A 24461-nucleotide genomic window follows, 5' to 3' on the forward strand; every position below is an offset into this window, starting at 1 on the left:
TCCAGAATACCTAAGGAATCCTAACCCTCCTCACAGCGCTCAGTTTTGGGTCAACAAGCGGAGCTCTCTCTCTCGTGTCTTCCCTGTGTCTCTGTATGATTCCCCTGCTGATCCACTGGCTAAATGTCCTGATCTGTTGTACAACTACTGTATGACTTCAGATTGCGCCCTTGTGCTGTTGCTCTTCTGGTCTTCTGGCTAACGACTTGATTTAAATGAAACTACATTTCATAGTAGTTAACTTCATTCAGTTAACAACTACAGCTTTGGATGAGTACTCCCTGTTTTCTCCTTCTGTGTCTTTACCCCGCCTTCCACCTGGTCTGGAAAACCGCATACTGTAGGGTTAAACAGTTTCTCTCTCTCTCCCGACGTTACATTGTCCTTTAGGGCAACAATGCTGACGTGTGAATTTTCGTTGTTGGGTGAATCAAGAAGGGTGTGCTCTAGGATAGCCATGTTCCTTGTTTCATTCGTTTTTCGCTCAAACCATGACGGGTCAATTACAACGAACTGAAAGCAGCGTACTAACAGCAGTTCAACCCGTGCTTAGTACGCAGCTGCGGTTTAAACTTGTGCTCCACCTTAAGACCACTTGCAACGACCTTTGCCGCTGTGCTTGGTCCGCAGCACCGTGCTAAACCTGTTCTCAATTGCAACGAACACAAACAACTGCTGCCCTCTAGCGGTGACTAAAGTAGTAACTTAACTTAAACCACCTTTTCAATGGTTTTAAGCAGCTTAATACCGTACTTGGCGTAACGCTGGATCGCATTAGAAGGCTCCCGAATATAGTGGAAGTAATATCATCACTATGTACTGAATTTATGAATCCGTCGCTTGGAAAATTATTGTAATGGTTAACTAAAATTGCTTAACACTCATACCACATTTATTAATAATGAAGTTTATTTATACGTGTGTATTAACAAAAGTGTCATTTACTAATAATTACAGTACGTTTAATGTCAATCATTATGAGTAGCTGTTGGATTTTAAGATATCCTAGGGAGGGAAGAGAACAGAAATTAATCAAATAGTTATATAAATGCAGCGTGAGCCTTTAATGTGTTCTATCAAATCTGGAAGTCTGAATAGATTTGTTAAATATTTTATTGTGGTGGGTCTCCATATTTGTGGTTATCAGAGGAAAGCAGGGATAATGAGGAAATGGGTGGCACAGAGAATAATATCTGCAGGCAAATGCAAGCCTACTTGGCATCTTAAAAGTGATTATTTATGTTTTTCGGTACACTGTCCCTTCTCTTTCCTGTGGCTGTGGTCCAATAACGACTGTGTTGAAACGGCCAGAGTGTGCTGCATGCCTTGGAGACGGAAGAGGCGGCTCATCCCAGTCAATCGCAAGGTTGTGTAGGACTGCACACGCCATGATGATGGTGCTGGCTCTTGATGGACTGGTACGCCAACCAAATGACAGACAGGCAAAGCGTTGCTTTACAATTCCAAAGGCTCGTTCAGACTCCTGCTATAGCGCTGCTCTTGAAAATGTTGTAGGAGTGTGCACAGGTGTCGGAAGATATCGTCGTAAAGGACTTAGCAGAACCACACGCCAGCCAGCTCTTCCCCACTTTGAAAGGAAGATGTTGGAACTGACTAAAAAATAACTTAATTGGAAACGGAAGCGCCTACTGACACAGGGGGAGAGAGAGAAAACTTTATTTCAAGAGAAAGTAAAGGTTCTGTAAAGTAAGCAAAAGTAAGCACACCGTGCTAAAGAAATGTTCAGTATTACCTTAAAACAATAGAAATGCTTAGAAGGTCAGAGGAACAACCTTTTTTTTCTGCTCAGGTAATTTCTGGAAAAATACATTCTGTGGTGTAAAAACACATTTTAATATAGCATGCAAATGGTTCACTATTAAAAAAAAACCTCTGCATATCTAGAAAGCATAAACATATTGCTTAATAAAGTTGGATTAAAAGAGCAGAGAAAAGTTAGGACAAATCAAAGCACATTGTTAAATGTACAGTAGGCTTTACGATGTAAATGATCTTTTCTATTTTATAAGATTGTGCTAAAAAGATTGTTATTTTCACCGTCTCTATTACAGTATTTTACTGTGTTGATTTTTACAATTGCTACATGATTATAGTGATGATTCATACTTCTATCCTGCTGATGTGGCAATTATTTATAATTTAAAAAATCACGCTGTTTCCGAACTTTAATACCAACACTATTATCCTTCTGTGGTAATGTTAAATGTTTTCAATTGAGGTTGTCAAACACAAGCTGTTAAATTACTTGTACACAAATACACAAGTCTTTAAATTACTTGTACAGAGTACATACCTTTTTATTTTTACTGCTTAAAGTCTATTCCAGGTACAAGTAAATCACCCTTCACTATCAAAAACAGTATCAAGGTGTAAAGAACAGGTACAGCGAGATACATAACACACTGAAAGAAACTTAGAAAACAATTACAAGTTGAAAGGAGAACAATTTTATCGTGATTAGAGCTTAATTACCTTAATTATCCCTTCACCACACACTTTGTTAAAAATAAAACATCTGTTCATAGAAACAAATATGTCAAATCCAACACAAAAAGGTAGTATGAAACAGGTTTAAGTTTAAAAAAATCCTTTGTTACTCGCGTTTTCTTTCTTCTCTTTTCGGCATGGAATAAACCTATTACTTGTTCCTTTGCAGCCTACGCATGCTGACGCAGTTACCCACCTAAACTATGTTAAACATATCGCCAAGGTCGCAGTTTCCCCATCGGAAACTTGGCAACGAGACACACCGATGCCGGAGGTAACCGGAAGTGGAACTGCACGTTGCCCTGGTAACGGGTACTGCGGACTGACAGGTGTAAAGCAGTGAGCTGTGAAGTGTTCGAGCGGGTACTGAATATCCAAAGTGAATCAGTTCATCATTTAGAATACCTACTTTTATGTTCATAGTTTTCAACATAAATTATTGTAAAGCACAGCTTTAAAAACTTCATAGATCTCAAATTATGTGGCAGATGCGTTAGATGGCGACAGACGCCATGTAACTTAAAAAAGAAGTAAAAACGGGTACAGTCTCAACGAGAGGTACACTACGAAGTCTCATGCCATTACACATACTAATTCATTTTAAATGGTATATACTGTACAGTATAGCTGTACTATAAGTCATTTTTTTTATTTATGCTGGTTCTTGTTAATCAGTTTCGTGCAAAATGCGAATATATGGCTGTTGTGAGAGGTGAGTAGTAAACGAGTGTGGAAGTGTGGGACATGAACATACAGTAGACGCCTGTAAGTTTAACTGCGCAGTAAGTTTTGGTCCTTTTTTTCTAAACGAGCCTTTTAAGAGATATTTCAATGTTTTGTACAGCAAATAACATTGCAATTTTTTAATTGTTTTCGTATTTAGCCGATTATGAACTGTAAACTGTTTTGTTTACTGAATGTTTAGATTGACGATATTTTTTCGTTGTTTTCTGAACGACTAACGGAGATGTATATACAAATGATTTGCACTGGGTTTCATTTACAGCGAAGCATACTTTTACGGTTTTATTAATTTTCTTTAAGACTTTATAAAGTTTAAACATAAGTCTAAAACGGTAAAGAGATTTTATTGTTTTATTTAGGAAGTGTAAAACATTGGAAGTGTCTGGATTAACACATTAGTCTCGCAGTTTCTGTCACGGAAGCAGTTCTTTTCATTATTGCGCGAAATTTTCAATCTCTGTTTATATTGTCTCTTAAACTGCATATACAGTATATCGTTTACTCCATCACTGGGTTAACACCGACTGCGCCAAAGCACGTTGAAGTGAGAATTAATACTAAATTAAGAAGAGCAGTAGTATATACTGTATACTTAAAGCGAGGCAGCGCACATTAAGAACGCTTGAATAAGAACCATTCAGTAATTAATCGTCACTGAAACATTTTCATATTAACCCCTTTCAAATGAATACAAATAACAGATTTATTCAAAATGAGTACATCTGTTATGCAATGTGTCATGTCTATTTGGATGTATAACGTTCAATGACTTTTAAATTAATTATATACAGTAAAAGTACAACTATTTCAGATTAAAACTCTTGCACAAACTCTTAGAAAGTAACCTATGTGTAAATCCTCCATAGATAGCAATATTTTTAGATTCACAGACTTCTGTTCACAAACCTAGTAGAAAACAAACCTTTAACACTGAACATGTATTGAACATTATCGTAGCATGAACTAAAACGTTGATGATGTCAGATTTTAAGACTGGACGTATTTTTATATAAGAGCTTTTTGGGACTGAAAGGAACTGCCCTATTATGAAATGAAAATTTCACTGCATGTAACATTTAGAACACATGAAAGGTGTTTCAAACATTATGAAATCAACATACTATTAATATAATCAAATGAATGCATTTAATTGTCGCCAATCACAACCAAGATATGCGTCTTTTAACTGGTGTCTTGCATGTTTTGATGAGAGACAGTTTTCTCTTTCATAATTACTTTATGAGAACCATGCAGATCACTCATGTAAAAGGAACCTCCATTCATCATTCCACCTTGTGCATCTGAGCTAGATGATACCACTTTTTCTGTAAACATCATACTCTGTTTTCCAGATATTTCACCTCTGACCTGCCCTGATGCAACTTTCCCCTCCACTAACACCACATTCTGTGAGCCTGGAAGTCCAACCCTGTGCATGGCTCCTTGATTAAGCCCAGCAATCCCCTCCTGCACAAACTGCCCTGATCCAGTCTTCCTCTCCACTAACACCACATTCTGAGAGCCTGGCAGTCCAACCCTGTGCATGGCTCCTTGATTAAGCCCAGCAATCCCTTCCTGCACAAACTGCCCTGACCCAGCCCTCGTCCCCACTAACACCACATTCTGAGAGCCATTGCCATGGAGGTAACCCAGCACTCCGCCCTGCACAGCAGAGCCAGACACCACTCTGTTCTCTTGAAACAGGACCTTCTCAGAGCCTGGGCCTTCTTTCACCAGCAGCACACCCTGTACATTAGGAGAAGCTGGCCTTTCTGAGACAAGCATGGTGTTGTGGACCTGCGGCTTCACAATGTACCGAGTGGGTTGAACCATTGGGGTGGTAGTGTAATACACAGGCTGTTGGGTGACATGTGCTGAATTGGAAACTGCAACATTTTCTCTGATGTCTGTGGTTTTAAAAATGGCAGAAGGTGATTCAGTGCTTTGCTGGATCATGACTGGCAAAACTGGGCTGGGTGTCTTAGTTTCAGTTGTCACTACATGTTCTGCACTGCTCACTGCATGACTTAAACCAGTACTATCCTGTTTGGTAGGCCTTGATGGAATGACCGAGTCTTCCGCCTTGCTTTCTTTACTGGTGCAGATCTCGGCAAGGGTCTTAAACTTGGGTCCCAGGTCGTTCAGGAACTCCAAATCATCGTCTCCTTCAATGAAACTGCAGCATCCCACTGAACCCACAGGGGATTCTCGTCCTTCAAAGTTAAAAACCAGCGCCTCAGGCTCTGTGTCAGGCTCTGTAATGTACCTCGACTTCTACAAAGAAAAGACAACAAGAACCAAATAAGTAATTTTGTTTCAATATAAATACATATACTACTAAATAAATATAAATACATTTATATAAATACATTTAAATACATGTATTAGTCTACTATATACAGTAGACAAGTAGAAGCACTCACCCATGTGTAGCTTAATCTGCACATTAACCATATTCTGTGTGGTTCTGCAGAAACTCTGCAGGTTTTCAGGTTTTCAGGTTTTCATTCCAGTTGAGTCCTAAATTTCCAGTGCTAACTGATGACTTAATCTATTTACTTGTTTAGACGTTTATTTAACTTATTAACACAGTCCAGAATGTTAAAAATACCCTACTTCCATTTCCGACAACTTTATCATAACAGAACTTTATGTAATCTCTCCTCAGCTTGTTGGAAATTATTTTGGACTAAATGGATCTTAATAGTTGATTAATTGAATTACACTATCAGACACACCCACAATGTAGAGGTTTCATTCAGCAGCGGTTCTAATATGAATAAAACATTTATAGGCAAATTTAGCCAAAACATAGAAGCACATTGTGCTTATTATTCATAGTAATCCTTTTATCACATATACACCCTGCGTGACTGAAAAGCAAAATAACTCTTCACTTTTCTGTCTCGATACTTTTGGAGGTACTGTTATTTTCTTATTCATAGCCTCTACATCGTATAGGCAATCATAGTGACCCAAATATATTAATAATAGGTAGTAACCTTACCATTCTGCAGGAACACTTGAGACATGAGACAAGCTGGCAGACATCAGAATGTTGCAATAGAGTTTCAAGGTAGTTCTGAGTCTTATGAACAGTATCTCCCCTCTTTTAAATGTAGGATACGCAATGTGGATACACCTATACACATATATTAAATAACCCCACATACAGTGTTGTAATAATGAGATTAATGGATTTATTTAAGTCAATTACCTGTGTGTAGTAATTTTCCAAGTATCTTTCAGAGAGTGCTATGTCAACATAGGAATCTTCATGTATTGAATAAGTGGTTCCTGACCTAATTTGTTTCAGCATTTCTTCTTGACACATGTTGCCAGTTTTCACATGGATATTGTCATGCCAAACTCTATCAAATTGTCTATTGTCATGCCTGAAGTTGTTCTTACTACTCATGAAATCCCACTCTTCTTTGCCAAAATAAAATCTTCCAGGGACAATTTCCAAAGGTGCACTCAGAAGTGGTATTTCCTGTGTTAAAAAAACACATCGCAGTATAGTTACTGATAATTTCAAAATCTCGGGAATGACTAAACATTCCTGCCCAGACCATTATGCTTGGACCTCCCTCTTAATCGGTCTGTTCTTCACACCAATTAACATATCACTCTGCATGTACAGTATGCAGCAGACTCACTGGTGAATCAAGGTGTTGTGTAGACAGCCCTGATGGATATCAGTACAGATATCTTGCCTGCATTGTAGGAGAGTCCATCAGAGGCAACTTTGTGCAGGCTCTAACATCCAATGGTACAATAAGTGTCATTGTCTTGATAAGATGGACAAATTAGTTTTTTAAATTTTTTAAAATTTCACCAGACCTGACCATTGTTAGGTTAAATCTTCTCATCATCTTCAACCAATCAACTCTCACTAATGAATCACCTCATCATACTTTTACATCAAGGACAGTCATGGATGGTCAATTCAACAATATAAAGAATATTTGATCAATGTGCAAAATCTGTATAATGTACTTTTGTCCTAAACCATGCATGACCAGACAGATAAATTTATAGCAACAAGGGTACCTTGTCTTCTCCTTGTCCTTCTGTGTGATAAGCAATCAAATGCTCTTTGGTGTCAAAAGGCATGTCAAGAAAAGCCCCTCCTTGTCCTCCGACCCCAAGCCAGCCACACGAGCAGAACAGCACTAGCAGAGGCACCACTATTGAGCAGACATAGACAATAAATAACACCTCTCCACACATTTTGGACACAAATGATGTATGCTGGTAAACTTCTAAAGAACATATCTGTTTAAAGAAGGTACATGGAAATATAGACACTTGAATCTTACACTCATATCAAGCATTACAAAAAAAGAGTATTTTATACTGAAGACACTGAATGATTTTAATGAATGTGATGGGTTATGGGTACTTCTGAATTAATCTTGTTCAGATCACTGAAATATTGCTGTATATCATAGATCCCATCCAGCCCCTCCTATTGATTTGGTGGTTATCATTGTGCAAAGATGGTACATTGTCGAAAAAGAATATCACAGTGATATACGGTATGAAAATACACTATGATCAAAAAGAGAGTGACGATTGGACTGCAGGTTGACACTGATGTACAATAAAAGCACATAAGTTGGTCAAATAAAACCCTCTTACATTTCACAAGGAAATTCACAAGGAGGATGGGATGCCCCCACCAAATTGAAGGCACAGACCAACACATCTGAACTTTTTAAACCTTTTTTAAAACATTGTTAAGTTCCAAATTTAACAGAAAATAATCTAAATAGAAATTGTATTTGACTGGTTGAACTGCATCATAAGCTAGTACTCCTCTTCCAGAATGAAAACTATAGTACCAGGTCTGAACTATCCATGGGGGAATTCAGGATAGAATCCATCCATCCGTTTTCCAACCGTTTCTTCCAATTCAGGGTCATGGGGGGGGAGTCTATCCCGGAGAGCAACAGACACAAGGCAGGGTACGCCCTTGATGGGGTGCCAGTCTACTGCTGGGCAGACATTAGAATAGTACTGTAGCTGAGCTTTCTTGAAAATAATCACATAAACCTTCACTTTTATGAACTCCCCACAGTGACTCCGGGAACATCAGCTATAGACACATCACCCCTTTGGGGTAATTATGTAGCACTTACTGGTCCCATGATAAAGTGTGGGCAAACCTCTTCCCAGATGGATGCACCTACAGTACCATCACCTTTACAAAAAAGACCTTACAGAGTACAGCACTGATGGACTGTTCACTTACAGAGCAGCATCAGGAACCCAAGGATGAGCAGACCCATGGCAGCAAATCCCAGTCCAGCACCTGTTGTCTTTCTTGTGGCCTCACAGGTTTTCTGTTCATTACAGGTGCAGACATCTATCTTAACAACCTGCTTATCAGGACAGGATAGTCCTTGTTGGTCTTTCACCTCCACAGCAACCTCATATGAACCAGGCCACAAGTTATCATGGGTTCGAAGGATTGCAGTGGTATCTTTAAGAGAAGAAATATGTGGTCCGTTATAGGGGAAAATAATTGACAAAATATTAAATAACATGTAAAGGTTTATTCCATGCTGAAGAGAGAAGAAAGGAAACGCATCGTTTCGGCTGTGGAGCCTTCTTCAGGTCCACGCTTTCTCATACACCTGAAGAAGGCTCCACAGCCGAAACATTGTGTTTCCTTTCTATTTTTTAACTTTAAATGGGAGCTTTTACAAGTTACTATGTCCATTTTCCTTTTATTGTGGCTTGAAATGCACTCATCAATGCTGATTCTTTCTACTCCTGAAATATAAAAATAGCATTGCAGTCCCCTTTAAATTGATTACCACTAGAAGGAATCTCTTTTACTAAGCTCCCAGCATTCCCTCTACACACATTCACACATACATAAATTGAAACTACATGCGGTCTAAAACCTTACCATTTAGGGGTTCAACTATCCATGTGCCCTTGGTACCTTCAGGAATGATTTCAAACTCAAAGGGAGGTCCATTGGGATCAGCATCTTCATCCTCAGCTGTGACAAACACAGCTGTGCTCTCAGTACACAGAACCTGGGAGGTACTGGTCAGAACTGGACAGTGGTCATTGGAGTCTTCCACCTGGAGAGCAATCGTACCGGTGGCGGATTTGGCAGGTAAATCTGGAAAACGGGGAGCCCGTTCAGCTTATCACTGTAGCTCGTTTGATAGTCAGAAATAGGATTGTTTTTTAAAATGTTTTTGAAAGGGACAAAGACTGATGCCTTCAATTAATTTGATCTTCTGCTGCGTTCTCATTGGTCTTGACATAATCGAGTTCCACACATTGCAAAGAGAAGAGCTGACTTCTTGCCAGTGCCATTAGTTTTCATGAGAAAAGTAAAATGATGTCTAAACTTAATAAGTAGAAAATGCATTGGAAAAAAAATTCAAGACATTTTCAAATTAAATATTAAGTGAGAAAAATTTGAATTGGAACCTTGCTTCAGGTATCACACATTTTTCTCATTTCCCATTAATTTACTTTTGCTTGCTGTATGTGTCCACCACAAGAAACAGGTTCAATTACTCCTACACTACTTTCACTCTCCCATCAATTTGCTTTTACTTACCATTAGTCATGACCATTACTTTTGCGTAATATGTGCCATTAACCAAGAACTTGGACTCCCGGTCTGGCAGCTTGTTCAGTTTGATCTCCGCAGTATTTTCATCGATTGACAGCCAGTTGTCAGGATCAAATGCCTTTGCATATCTGTAATAACATTAATGATACACCAACAATGAAATCTGTGTGCAGGTCACTAAATTAAGGGAATTTCGCTATCACTTATGATGCAAGTGGTTTAAATGCAATATTGTATTGGCAAGCATGCCTCATTCATTGTCCACTTAATGCCAGACAAGATGCTTGCATGCATGTCGATGTAGCATGAGATAGCAGGTAGTTTTGCCATAAAGATGGCTGCTCCAATCAGGGCTGGCTGACCTCACAAGACCTCCTCATGATGGAGCACCATCTCAATGCACACAAGCACATCTACACCCGTAAGCTTTACCAGAAGTGTACCAAGCTTTGCTTTCATATGCTATTTCAAAACCACACTCTGTGTTTAGTAGCACATTCAGTTATATAACATGCATTAGGCACCTTTTATGACAACCATATGTTTCTTTGAGAGATGACAAAAAATAAAATGTATTACTGCAGTATATTATACCACGTACTATTGAGTACGACTGTCAGACAATAAATAGAGTAAAACATAATTAGGGATATAAGTAACCATCTAACAGTATAAAGCAGTATAATATTTCTGCAAGTAAAATTTTAAAGAGATGCTCAGGATACTGAAAGAATCTAGACATACTGTATGTCCTGCATCAACAGCAGAACAGCCTAGAGATGAAGATTCAGGAAAGGAGTTAACTAGTGCTTTATTGAAAGTGACCTGGTGTTACTTGTACTGATTTACACAGCTAGGCATGTTACTGAATTCAGTACATTGCTAGATGGCTAGATGATTTTGAACAAGGCGAGCTGAGTGGTCTTATAGCACTATTACGTTTATTACTTTTTATCATTACTTGAAACCTTTTTACTGTAGAAGTCCCAAATCTGCCTGCTATTTAATAAAACAACTATAGCTATAGATTTGTTTTTTAAATGGCAGATGCTACTAATTGCGATTTCTTTTAATACTTTGGATTTCATTGTAAAAAAAAGGAAATCTGGTAATCAGAGCAGGAAAACTGTACCAACCTGACTCTCTCCGCAGTCATTCCGGTATCGCTGTTAACAGCCAGGTATTTCGTGATAACGCTTTTGAGTTTCACTTTTTTTGTCTCTTCTGAAATTGAGACAGCCTTTACCTTAGGAATAAATCTGGGACCTTCAGGCTGGTTTTTAACGTGGATTTTAAGTGGGTACGTTTTCGTTCCTGAACTGAAACTTGCAGCAGCTCTGCTATGAATAACCACCTTATTTCTAACAGCCACGCTGAGTTCCAGGTTTTGTATCACTTCATAATCCAGAGCCTTTAACGTTTGAGAGAGGAAAGAAGAAACCACGTCAAACAATGCCCATTACACGATTGCCTATTCATGTAAAACACCATTCATTTTGATGTGATTTAGGCCTCGATATTATTCTGTGTATGAAATACGTGGTTCCAGACAGCAAAACTGACCTTCATATATTAAACATCTGTTATTATGAACAATTGTACATAGAAAGAAATAAAAAACAGGAACTGAATGGTTTTATGACATACTTGTGCAGAATAAATAAAGTTTTAAGTACACTAAGATTGTTTATTAAACCACACTGCCTACCTTATTTAACATTAAGATTCCTTCATTAGTCTCAGTGTCCGTTGTAAAACTGAAGTAGCCCCCTTCGTTTCCTGACACAATGTCATACTCTGCCATCCAGTTGTCTGAAAATTCTAGATCTTCATCCAAGGCCTTTATCCTCATGACTTCAACATTTTCTGTGTTTTCATCCACACTGCCAGAATACTGAAAGAAGAGTTGGGAGAGTAGTTAACCTCAAGTACTAGCACCCAGACGAATGTGTGGAAGTCACAAGTTCAGAATTCCCAATTATTTTGTATTATTGGTTTGGAATCACCAAAGCATCTTTGTGTTTTGGCTCACAGGAGTGACCCTTGTATCCACAAATGGACTATGTGATAATGCAGAAAGGTTGTTCAGGCCACCTTCCCTTTTGACACATTATGAGTTCCACAGAGACATACAGTGTCCTTCAACAAAGTCAGTAGAAGCTTGCAGGCCCCTGGGACATAGCAGGGGTCGGAGTTGTGCTCTAAGGTGCGACAGTCTGCAAGATTATACCTCCAATGGTGGTGAGCTCATTGCATGCCTGCGCTTTGGGATTCTCATTCACAACCTGCTAGTCGCATCACCAGGCTGGAACTTAACTGCAGATTTAAACCTACAGTATGCTCTCAACTTTCACATTTTTTATATTAAATATTTGATATTGAAGGGGAACTGCAGTCTAAATTTCTCAGACTGGTTATTTCAATCTCTGTGACAAAATTAATTCATGAATGTTACAGAAAAAATGTACAAATATTGAATTAACCACAAAGCCATGAATTTTGTGAAAGTACTGTTAGTTGCCATGTTGTTGCAAACTTGCATTCAGTTTCCCACTCACTGTCATACGATGCCGCCCTTCCTGCTCACTAGTCACTGTAATGACTAATGTGATATATGAGTAAAAAAGTACAGGTTGTGCAGCAGAAATTTCACCACAGAAATGCTCTAACATGATCCGCACGAAGAGTTACTGTAACAAGTAAGTAGTATTTGTCTGCAAAACTACAGTATGCAATATTTCTGTGGAATTTAAATTATATTAACAGGCCCTCTTGTTTACAATGTCATGGGGCCGCATCATGTCACTGGAGGTTTTGTTTCCTCATTCTGAATCACAGAACACGGTGCTGCGCATACATGGAAATTTCATCTATTTTGTGATGTTAAGCAGACCTTTTACAACTTACTGTGTACATATAACTTTTATCGAGGTTTGAAATGCACTCATCAAGGCCGATTCTTTCTAACCAATTCTACAATGAAGTGTAGCATAATAGAAACATAGAAGTGTAGAAACCATCGTAGCCACAGTGAAAACATAGAAAGTTGTGAGCTCATGCAATGAAAAGACACAGAAACTGTAAATATTTTTTACTTCATCTTTCTCCAGTTTAGGGAGGTGATCGTTGACATCGAGGACTGTAATGTGAACAGTTCCAGTTCCAGTATTTCCATTCTCTTTTCCATCCATGTCTGTGCCTTTTACAATCAAAGTATAGGTTGACTGTTGCTGTAAAAATAAAAGGTAAATAAAATCAAACAATTACATAAAATAGTATTTATGTACTCAGAAATAAACATTGGAAGAACACTTTATATACGACAAACTCAATGGGCCTTTACAGCTACAGGTATTTGACAGTCCACAGATCTTCATGCAGTATATCAAGTCACTGCACTATAACACATTATTACCAGTTGCTCTTCAACTTTTCAGGCTAAAAAGCTCTGTGTGTCTGGACCAAGACTGCTGCTAAGTGTGAGCATGGAGAAAATCCAAACGTTCTGGGGATCATCCAGGTGGGGATGTAAATAGGGGCCAAACATCAGTGGTGCTCATTAACCAAACCAGATAAATCAGTTGGGATTAAATTGACAGTCAAGAACTGATGAGCATCCAGCAGGACATTAGCTGGAAAAGCCCGGGTGAAACACCCACAACAACAGCAGCATCTAGCCTGACATTTGAACTCGCAACACCTCTGGTTGGTTGTCCACAGCCCAAATCAGTACTCCATGCTGCTTTCCCGAACCAACAGGCTCAGCAATATTTGCAACTACAGTCTTCTAAATCATAGTAAAGTGCATTACTCATTCTCATTGACACCGAGGACTGGAATGTGAACAGTTCCTGTTCCAGTGTTTCTGTTGTTCCCTTGACTAATTGGCCTCACAATTAGTCCTCACTTTACTGATAAGTTCTGTAACTAGTAGGGAAACCAGACAGCTACTTTTACTTTCCTTATAAATATTTCTACTTTTCCATCTTTGTAAATATGTGTGGTGTCATAGGATTGTAAACGCACTGTGTGTGTGTTCCTTTCAAATAGTATGCCAAATTAAGGATTTTGGTGTTTGAATTTATTAATGGAATAATACTGAAACCGTCTGTAAAAATATAAACATTTCCTTAATATCCAAATGCAACCAGAGACAAAAAGATGCTTTATTGAAAGAAAGTACATGTAATATGTCTAGTTACTTCATAATTGTAAGGACATCTACAGTAAATCAATCTTGTATAACATAAACGGTACTCACTTCTCGATCAAGGTAAGGTTTTATAACAGAAATCATGCCTGTTGTTTCATTCATGCTAAAAATCTGTGGCTCTGGTGGGGACTGGCTCACGATGCTGTATTTAATTTTAGTGTGGTCTGTAGCGGGGTCGTCATCATCTGTGGCGGTCATTCGCACAACAGGAGTTCCTAAAATAATTTAAAAATCTTGTTATCTGCGATTTCCTTTTAAGCCAAACTTTTAATGTGAATTAAAACATACAAGAAACACATAATAGGAAGGTTAGGAAGGTTTTGTGCCTTAAAATCAAGTGAGTTTTTAAAACTTCTTGTTCAGTTTATTTGGGTAATGAAGGCAATTGTCCATTTTAAGAAATAAATGAGGGGATCTTCCTGTAAAAAAACATTAACCTTGAAATCTTGAAACATTCATGAAATTCAAACTAAGGTCTTTGCATACTGTATCTGATCCATCATACACAGTTATTCTATGAGTGCATGTGTTACTGACTGGTGCATCGATCTTAGGTGCTATACTGTATAAAGGCTATCCACTGATTTTAGAATCAGAACAAGTAAGATCATGCCCATGGTCAGTTCAGTGTTGCACAATTTGGTTTAATTTCTAGGGAAGCTCCTTTCAGAAGTAGCCAAATGCAAAATACCTCATGTCAAATCACACAATACAATTACAATGAAAAAAATATATATATTTGCATGCATTTGCTGTGAAGTGTGGGATGTGATGTATGTGCCTCAGTACTTACAGTACATAGTGTGCCAAACTGAGCTTTAAATTAAACCCTAACCTCATGCACACAATGAGCATTTTTAGCTTAGCTAGCTAAAACAAAAACAAATAGAATAGAATCCATTGCCTGTTTCGCTCAGCTCATACACCTCTGCATATTTGTCTTCTTCAAACACGGGAGAACAATCATTTTTGTCTATAACTGCAATACGAAGTTTAATCTCCTTCTCCAGGATTTCCCCGTTTGTGTCTTTTGCAATCCCTGTAAGCTGAAAAGAAATGATATCAAAATAAACATAGTGAAAACCATGATTTCAAAGTACTGTATTATAAAATGCTGTTTTCATGGTGAGGAATGACTGTGAGTCGTCAGGCACATTTATCAGCAATAACTTAAATTTAAATTGCAAAAAGATTACTTACATTGTACATTGCGATTTTCTCCCTGTCCAGGGTGTTCGTTACTTTAATAAATCCGGTGTATGGATTAACGATAAAGACATTCAAAGGGTCTTGATCAGCACCATTCCCATGTATCGAGTATAGGACTTTTCCAGAAAGAGGCACAGCGTCAGTTCGAATCTAAAGCCAAGAACATTCTCCATGTAGTGTTATTATTGATGTGATCCAGGTAATCAATTCAAAAGAATCAAACAATTCAACTGAAAAAGAATTCAGCCAGTTCGTAACAGCTGATTAACAGTTCAACTAAGAAATCACTGCCTGATGGCATAATCAGTTGTTATGTTTAAAGACACCAATTATCTTCCCAACTTAGAAGGTATTCTTGTATGAATAAGCAAATACCATCTAAAATTAGCAAGATGACATATGTTATTTAGCTTGTACCGCGTAAAAAAAAAAAGTCTAATTCAAAAGTACAAGAGCATAACTATAAATTATTGTGTATGAGTTGCAGGAAGACAATCTTTTTTTTTATTTCCGTATTTTATGAGTGTTCAAAGTTTTGTGTTAAACAGTTTTATTCTCAGTCTGTAAAAATACTTCAAAGACAAGCATTCACTGTTTCGACACATAAGGATTCCTGGATTTCCTAGTGGCATCCTATCATACACATAACACAAATCATTATTATTGAACACATTAGGATTAGAATGTACAGTACTGGAAACATGCACTGTATTTCTCAGTCCTTAGGCCATGGTATGACAAAACGTGGGGGTAGGGCAGTGAGTGGCTTAGGGGCTATGGCCTCTTTAGTTATGCTTATATTGATATAAGGTTTGTTGATCACATGGTCAATTTTGTCAAAATAATATTGTTGTTTCATGGAATACATTTGGCCTCTTTGAAGGAATTTGGAGGTAATCGTCTTGAGGTCTTTCTACATACTGTGGCCATGTTTCTTCTGTTTGTTATCGACGCATTAGAGCTTTTGTCTTTTTGTCTTCTCCCTTCTGAAGATGCTTTCTTTGGCATGGAAACTGACAATATTCGGACTGTGGATGTTGAAAGGATATTTTGTGCGTCATTGTGGAAAAACAGGGCATTGGTAAAGATGAGAACGTGCTCTGTGCATTTTGGTTTCTTTTCATAGACTGGCAACTCTGACACTGTAGTCTCCAAAAGGAATGTCTAAAACAAATTCACTTTATTGGCCATATACAGTTTCTTGCATTAGGAATTTGTCTTTTCACATACCCCAACTGTCACGCTCATTACACCAAGAAGGCGCTCTACTTTCCTTCTGTTTCTAGTTCCCTGTGATTGTTCATGTCTTTCCGGTGTGTCTTGTTGTGTAGCCTATTTATTTCCTGCTTCTGCTCTGCCACTTGCTCAACATTGTTGTTCAGTTGCCCTGAGACCCGCCTAGCACCAGGTCACTCCTGTCCTTGGCCTGAGGGCATAGGTTTCTATACGGCTTCTCCTGAACTGCTGAGCCCCGTCTTGGTGTTACACATAGGGTCTTTATCGCTCTCCTGCCATTCCACGGTTCGTCCTTTCGGACATACGTGACACCAACTTGCCGTCCATGAAACACACACACAGGGAGAGAAGCTGGGGGTCAGAGTGCAGGGTCAGCCATTGTACAGCCCCCCTGGAGCAGTTGGGGTTAAGGGCCTTTCTCAGGGGCCCAACGGAGTAGGATTCCTCTGCTGGCTGCGGGATATGAACCAGCAACCTTCCAGCAACAAGCACAGATCCTTAGCCACAGAGCCACCACTCCACCCCACCTACTCTCTCCGTTGTCTATTCTCCATTGGCACATAAACCTTCCATTGTTTCATTGTCTGAATTTAGAGCATAGGCATATATTCCCTGCTAACTTTAGACAGTCATAAAGCAGTCATTGATTCCAACAGGGAACATTGGAAGGATTTCATTCTTGATGGCAGAATCCATGAATCTTATATTATTCCTTGGATGGAATTATCTTGAGAGCTGCTGTCCTGAGCTTTTTTAGATATTGAGTGGAGTTTGGTTTGGCGATGTAATGTCAAGTTACATTGGTGCTCTCACAATTAGGGTTGAGAACCTCCAAGAATTTGGTATTTGTCAGGACCTCTATCTCAATTACTTCTTCTCCTATGTACAGAATGTAAATTCTTCAAGGAGAAACAGGGTTGTGCGGCAGTTTTCATAGACGTAAACAGCTTGTTGTATTTCTTCCAGGTTGCACACGTTGCTGATCAGAACTGTTTCAGGTGGGTATTTTATCACAAGTCGTACGGTATGTATAAAGTACAAGATTTAGGGAGGCCATTCTTCTTCTTACAGACAAGAAACCCTGTTATCCCCAGTTGTTTATATGCATTTGTTGTCTCATCTTACAACTAACACATAATTGGTTCTAAGATTTAGCTCATAATAGGACCATTAAAATCAAGTTATTCCAGCTCATCCTGTTCCATAGCTGTATCTGAAGATCTCATCCAGCCATTTATATTAAAGAACCCAGTGTGGTGACTTTGACTACAAGGGTCGGTAGATTATTTCAGATACATTTGTGTGCCCCCTGTTCACAGTTTTAAATTAATTTCCCCATCGTGTAGTTTTGTGGTGCTGTGGCTCGTCTTGTAGGACGTTGATCTGCAAACGATGAAGAATCTGGTTTGAATTTCTGCTGGAAGAGGTGTTAGTGCGGCCTGTAGGGGGCGCTCACCCCGCAGTCCATGTGGGTCCTAATGCCCCAGTATAGTGTAATAATCCCCATCTCTGAATTGGCTTCATCGCTCTGCTCTCCTCTCCACTAATAGCTGATATGTGGTGAGTGTACTGGCACACTATGGCTGCCGTTGCAACATTCAGGTGGGGCTGCACATTGGTGGTGGTGGAGGGGATCCCCATTACCTGTAAAGCACTTTGAGTGGAGTGTCCAGAAAAGTGCTGTATAAGTGTAAGTGATTGTTATTATTAGTCAAGTGTGGATGTTACAAAGTTAAGATGAAACACTTTATTCTAAAACATGCATCCACTAACAAGGAGAGACCGATTTTAACCAAGGGATTCTATATAAAGGAAATCAGAGTTCCCCACCACCACCCAAAAGAAAAAAAAAAGAATAGCAAGCTCTCTTTGCTAGAACAGAACTCTAAGGTTGCTGTGAACAAGGTCTAATTGCCTGCAAATCGTTTTCTTTCTCTCCTTGTGTCTTTCTGTTATCCCATCACCTTTCATCCCTGTCATTTTATCCTATTCTCCTGGACTGTTGATGACTCCTAACGATATGCCAAGAACTGAATTAGCTGAACTAAAACAAGTTAAAACTTTCGAGACACTTTGAGCAATTTCAGTTTCAGTTCTCCTACTGCTCAGCAGACAACTCAGTTCCCATTTCTTGCCTTGACGCTGAGAACCACAAATACCGGACCCCCATGACCACTGAGACACCACAACAACCACTTCAAAAGCTGTAACATTAGAAAACATGTTAAATAGGGTCAATTAAAGTGGAACAAAAAATAATATGATTTTATGAGTCATGTATTAACCAAATTCTAGTCCTTTATACAGTATGTGTTTGACCGCAGGATGGGTTGCTGTTTTACAAGTTGCCAATATTTTGAGGTTCCTGTCATCTTCACAATAATAATAATAATAATTATTATTATTATTATTATTACTACAAATACTTACTCTGGCAATATAGTCCTTATGTGTGTAGTCCTCATTCTCTGGTATATTTACAGGAGGAATAATCCACTCCCTTTTCTGCCTCTGGAGAATTTCCTTTGCCTCGACTTTGTTTTTCAAAACCTTTTGAAATAAGACCAGCACATACATTTCTCATGTTTACGAGATGAAACCACTTCACAACATGACAATTGGGCAAAGTTTTGACACAATGACTTCGTTAATTGAATTGTTGAATTAAAATAACAGTTTTATTCAAACACAGATTGTCCAATCGTTGTTTTACGATGATAGTATAACATGACTACAGGGATGAAGCTTTTAACCATAAAAATAAATTCTGTTGCACTGCTAGGAGAAAACAAGACAACGAATGCTTCGTTTCTGAATTGCTATAACCAAGGTTCCAGTTTTCAAAGGTGACTAATACATTTTCGACATCTAATAAAAATGTAGAGAAATTATTTTCAGTCATGATAAACTGATGATAAATTTAGATATTGAATTACTATCATTATTGTTAAGTATTGACATTCTCTTTACTTGCTATTACATATCTATTGTGTACTTTTGTACCAGCACCTATAATATATACAGTATGTGTTTTCTGTTCATTTTTTGTGAATTTGTTTGATTTGTCAAATTATGTAATAATTATTTTAAAAACTTGTTAGAATCCACTAGACTAGAGTGTTACACTCCGTTTGTGCATGTGTATATTAACACTTTCCCTATGATTGCAATAAAGACCAAGGTCAAGGATAAAAGGGATAAAGGGAAAAAGTCCCCATTACGCAATTAATACATGCAAATTCTGTAGATATTAGTTTATCAGTTTACAACTGGTGACATAACATTTGGTGAAATTACATGATCCAATTATATAATTGTGCTTGCATCATTGCAAATGAAAGCAAGCGTAACATAACCATTTAAAAAAAATAATATTGCCAATTTAATTTTTTCAGGATCAACAGGAATTCTGAAAGCTATAATAATCAGTGCATTTCTATGATTAAAGTTCTCACGGAAACAGCTTTGAACCAACCTTTATATTCAATCCTTTCCTAAAGCAGTAACTGGTCAATGGTATCCGAGAAAAGCAAAGATTTGAAAGCAGATATTTAAATACCTCATTATAGACCATATTGGTGATCATTGATGACTTGTAAATATTAAATATTTAAAAAATGAAAATTACATTTAAATATTTAGAACGTTTTGAATTCTAGGGGTAATCGTGTAGCATTCAGAATGTGTTTGTTTGAAAACAGAATTTTCCATTTATTTTTAATCTGAAAAGTGTAGCAATTAAAGTTAACACATTTTTCCCCAACTACTGGGAAAATGGTTGCTAGCAGTGAATGGATGCCTGGATCACCTCTAATAATTTCTTGAAAAAACCCAGGGTCTAGAAACAACGTTTCTGAGGAGCTTGACAGTGAACGTGTCTCCTGTTCTCAGATGTCTCTCTAGTCTCCATTTGTGTCCTCTAGTTGTCTTCTAGCTGTGTCTTCTCTGAAGCTGCTCGTTGGGTTGTCTTTGTCCGTGCCTTTTTGAGAATTGTGAATACTGATGTCTCAGGCTGATGAATGCCTCAGGCTTAGATGAAAAACACAGTTCTGCGCATGAAAGTGCTATTTTTGCATGCTGAATAAAACTACAGTGAAACGAAAACAATCACCCTTATTTTCTACTTCAAGAGATAACCGTTTCTACTCACCATTAGCATAACAGGCAGTAGCAGGCTGATGCCCGTGAGAGAAACCCAGGCCATGGCAGGTCAGTCCCCTTTAAAATTGTGGTCCTCAATTATAATCCAGCAAGGTACAGTTACTGCTGTTGTTGGCTATCCTCTCTCTGCGCCCGTCTCAAAGGTCAGTCTTTTCTAAACAGAATAACTGGAGGACTGTGTTGTTTTATGGGGTTTCAAGTTATGCACACCCAAGCCTGCTGGGCCAGTCGAGGCAGGATGTTTTTCCAGGGAACTTCATTTGAATATAACATTCTGCAGTGTTTCCTATTGTATAATTGTTATAGTATTACATCTTCCCACATAATACAAATCAACAGAGAACTTAAAAACACTTTTATGTTAAGTTAAGACTACAATATTCCACAAAAAGCTATTGAATATAGAAACATAGTTGTGTGTAAAGTACGACAATGAAACCCCAGTTAACAGAAGTGGATGATCATCATTCATCCTATAGTTAGAGCCAGACTTTACCAATAAAGCCTAGACAATATCTCACTTTACTCCATACTGTGGAGGGTGCTCTTTATGGGGTCAATGACAATGGACATACAGTATGTCCCCACTCTGGATTCAGACAATAAAACAAGTATGATTCTTGACCAAATTCTCTTGGAATTCCAAAAGAGGACTCAATCTACTTGGAGATGCCAAAAGCTTAAAGAAATACCAATAGTATCTTTGGCAAGGAAGGACATGGAAATGTCAGCTCTAAAGGTTTTCTTCTCCTTACCAAATGAATAGACTATGGTTACTCATCACCAATATCCTGTCAGGCAACAGACAGGAACCATCCTGGCAACATCCATGGCTCAACACTAGCACTTGACTATGTCATTGTCTTTGTCCTGAATCACAAAGATATCCACATAACCAGAGAACTGAGAGGAGCTCATAATTTACTGGCTCATCTGTTCAAGTATGTCTATCATGCTGGGTCCCTAACACTACTTTGGGACTTAGGGAAGCACTGTAACCAATCAAAACAGAATGTTTTGAAGAGTGCATGAGGGAAAAGCTCTCAAACCTGAATAGAGCACAGAAGAAAAATGTGCCTGCTACTTGGGAAACAGTCAAGACGTATACCACCAATGCCTACAAAGAGACACCTGGATTTGAGGGAATCCAGCCAATGTGGATGAGACAACACCAAGACTGGTTTGAGAGGAATAATCAGAAGATGAAGGAGCTTATGTTCCACAAGCACAAAACCTTCTTCTTATTACAGGGTGACCAAGACTCTGTAAGTATACCCTTACTCACCAACAAGCACAGGCAGAGGCTCAAAGAACTTGTGATAAGAGGAACAAGCAGTGGACAGACAAGGCAAAGGAAATTAAAAATCTTGGAGACATAAATAAAACCAATGGCTTGCTCGGTGCCACAACGGCTGTTTACGGTTTTGATCATAGGGCAGACTTGATCAAAGAAAGCGATAACAAAAACATAAGAAAGATCACAAACAAAAAGAGGCCCTTCTGCCCATTTGGTATTTATAAAACATATTTGATCATAGTTAGTCAAATACTGGGGTTTTCCTCCCTCTGAAGAGTTATACTATTAATATTGTAAAGGGACAAGTAATAGGTTTATTCCATGCTGAAAAGAGAAGAAAGAAAACACAACATTTCGGCTGTAAAGCCTTCTTCAGGTGTGAAGAAGGCTGAAGACACCTGAAGAAGGCTCCACGGCCGAAACGTGTTTTCTTTCTTCTCTTTTCAGCATGGAATAAACCTATTGCTTGTTCCTTTGCAGCCTACACATGCTGATGCAGCTACCCACTTGAACCATTATTATTGTTGTTGCTTATGATGTTTCTTGATTCAGAAATGAATGACCTAGGTATTTATCCTAGTACGACTTATCATCATAAACACACTCCTGGCACTACATATAACCTGAGAGTTTTCACCTGGAGCCCCATGAAAGGATAGAAAAGTATTTTAGTTTACAGATAAAATTAAACTCAGAATGTTTTGTCAGTTTCAAAGGAATTAATTATTTCGTTCCTCTGAAAAGGTTCAGTTGCATCATTGCTGAAAACACAAAGCTAAACTGGTTAGAAATTACGCATCATATTTGCATATTAATGTGGACTGAAGCCATGAGGAAATTATTTGAATTTGTTAACATGTGTATCAACCCATGTTGATGATCAGTGCCAGTTACATTTCTCTTTAGGTTTGCCCAGCACCAACACAAGAAATTTACAGCATAGTGAAATGCATGATTTCCAGGAAATCCAGGAAACAGCCTTTAAACGCATACAAATAAATATTCTGATATTGATTTATTTCCATAATTTAAATTTGCTATGGATGTGACGAATTGTAAAAACACAGGCCAATCACAGAAACCTATGCACAGTGTTAGTACATTGTACTGCATATGTTCTCACAGATGTAGGGCTTTTTGTGGTGAGTGGAAAGTGGTTAAGAAGCAAGAGGAGTAAGAAAACCTACTGTATTAACACCTTTTATACACATGGGACACCTAAAATCATTTGGGTTCAAGTAACTGATATTGTCAAGAACTACAGCATGCAGCAATTTTTATTTTATGAAAGTTTTGAAGGAAAACTAAAGTTAACAAATGCAAATATCTGAAAATATCTTAAATGGATAGCTACATTAACAATTTGGTGTTTTTGTAACATACATGCAACACTGTGAATATATTTAATTAAATAAAAGGTAAAATTGTGTCTGAATTGAGGAGGGCTATTAGCATCAACTGTACGGCAATTTCTACAATGTATTCAGCCAGGTGAGAGACACTCTCGTTGCAAATTGTCAGCTTAAGAAGAAGACTGCAATGCCTGTGTTCTGTCAGTTTTTGTAAGTTGGGTCTGATTCACAGCACATCACAAAGGTGGATGACTCTTTTATTGTCTCAACAAAATATAAGCTAAAGTCTTTAAAAGTTGCTCTAATGGAATGTTAGCTTGCACACTATCCCAGACACTGCAGACTGTCCCACCCTTTTTGTGTGGTGTCTCCTCTGGGGAAATTAGGATACTTCCATGATAACAATCTGGAAGCTGGAGCTCTTGGGGGGAGTTACGTAACATATTATTCCGAAGCATTTGAATTAGCTCCACCTGAACTGAATTCTCAGTGAAAATCAATGGTCAAGGTGAAAAGGCACAAGTATGTCTTCAAGGGGAACCGCAGTCCCAATTTTTCAGACTGGTTATTAAATCTCGGTAACTAAATTTGATGATAGTATAGAAACATTTTACAAATTACGAATTAAGCACAAAATCGTGAACCTAATGAAAGTACTGTATGTTGCCATGTTGTCACAAACTGCTGGTCTCGCCACGGACAAGACCGAGAGTTCCCACAAATTGTGATGTGAAGCGGCCCTTCCTGCTCACTAGTCACTGTAATGACTAATGTAATGTGATATATGAGTGAATAAGTACAGCTTGTGCAGCAGATATTTTACAATCGAAATGTCCTAGAGTGATCTCCATACAGAGTCAACAAGTAGGCAGTATTTTTTGGAAAAACCATCTCGAAGTTGAGAGCAATAGTTTTATTGGATTAAAAGAGATGTACTCACAAGCCTGCTTGTTTAATGTACCAGGGCAGCTTCACCACACCAGAAATTTTGTTGCCTCATTTGGAGTCGCAGAACATGGCACTGTGCATACCTGGAAAACGTGTCTATTTTGTGAGGCAAAGGGGATGAGTTTACAAGTTATTGTTAACATCTTACTTTTATAGTGGTTTGAAATCATCAATGCTGATTCTTTG

At 38.3% G+C, this 24461-nt stretch overlaps 1 protein-coding gene across 2 annotated transcripts in view; it reads right to left on the bottom strand.

The window, feature by feature from the left end:
• Positions 1-21671, bottom strand: part of LOC102687970 (desmoglein-2.1-like) — a 45071-nt gene extending 23400 nt beyond the window's left edge. Inside the window, exons 1-14 of one of the 2 annotated variants that reach the window (XM_069191390.1) lie at positions 20668-21661; positions 18948-19067; positions 15273-15431; positions 14977-15118; positions 14121-14287; positions 12955-13089; positions 11568-11753; positions 10996-11270; positions 9845-9987; positions 9173-9394; positions 8510-8740; positions 7306-7442; positions 6470-6745; positions 4382-5526 (exon numbers count right to left, since the gene is read on the bottom strand). In XM_069191390.1, the coding sequence (XP_069047491.1) occupies positions 4435-5526; positions 6470-6745; positions 7306-7442; positions 8510-8740; positions 9173-9394; positions 9845-9987; positions 10996-11270; positions 11568-11753; positions 12955-13089; positions 14121-14287; positions 14977-15118; positions 15273-15431; positions 18948-19067; positions 20668-20721 (3339 nt within the window). In that variant the 5' untranslated portion in view covers positions 20722-21661 and the 3' untranslated portion in view covers positions 4382-4434. Of the gene's footprint in view, positions 1-4381; positions 5527-6469; positions 6746-7305; positions 7443-8509; positions 8741-9172; positions 9395-9844; positions 9988-10995; positions 11271-11567; positions 11754-12954; positions 13090-14120; positions 14288-14976; positions 15119-15272; positions 15432-18947; positions 19068-20667 lie in introns of those variants that run through there. The other variant, XM_069191391.1, reaches the window with a different exon arrangement.
• Positions 21672-24461: the final 2790 nt, after the last annotated feature.

The sequence above is a fragment of the Lepisosteus oculatus genome, chromosome 6 (assembly GCF_040954835.1).
Source record: "Lepisosteus oculatus isolate fLepOcu1 chromosome 6, fLepOcu1.hap2, whole genome shotgun sequence".
Taxonomy (NCBI): Eukaryota; Metazoa; Chordata; class Actinopteri; order Semionotiformes; family Lepisosteidae; genus Lepisosteus; species Lepisosteus oculatus.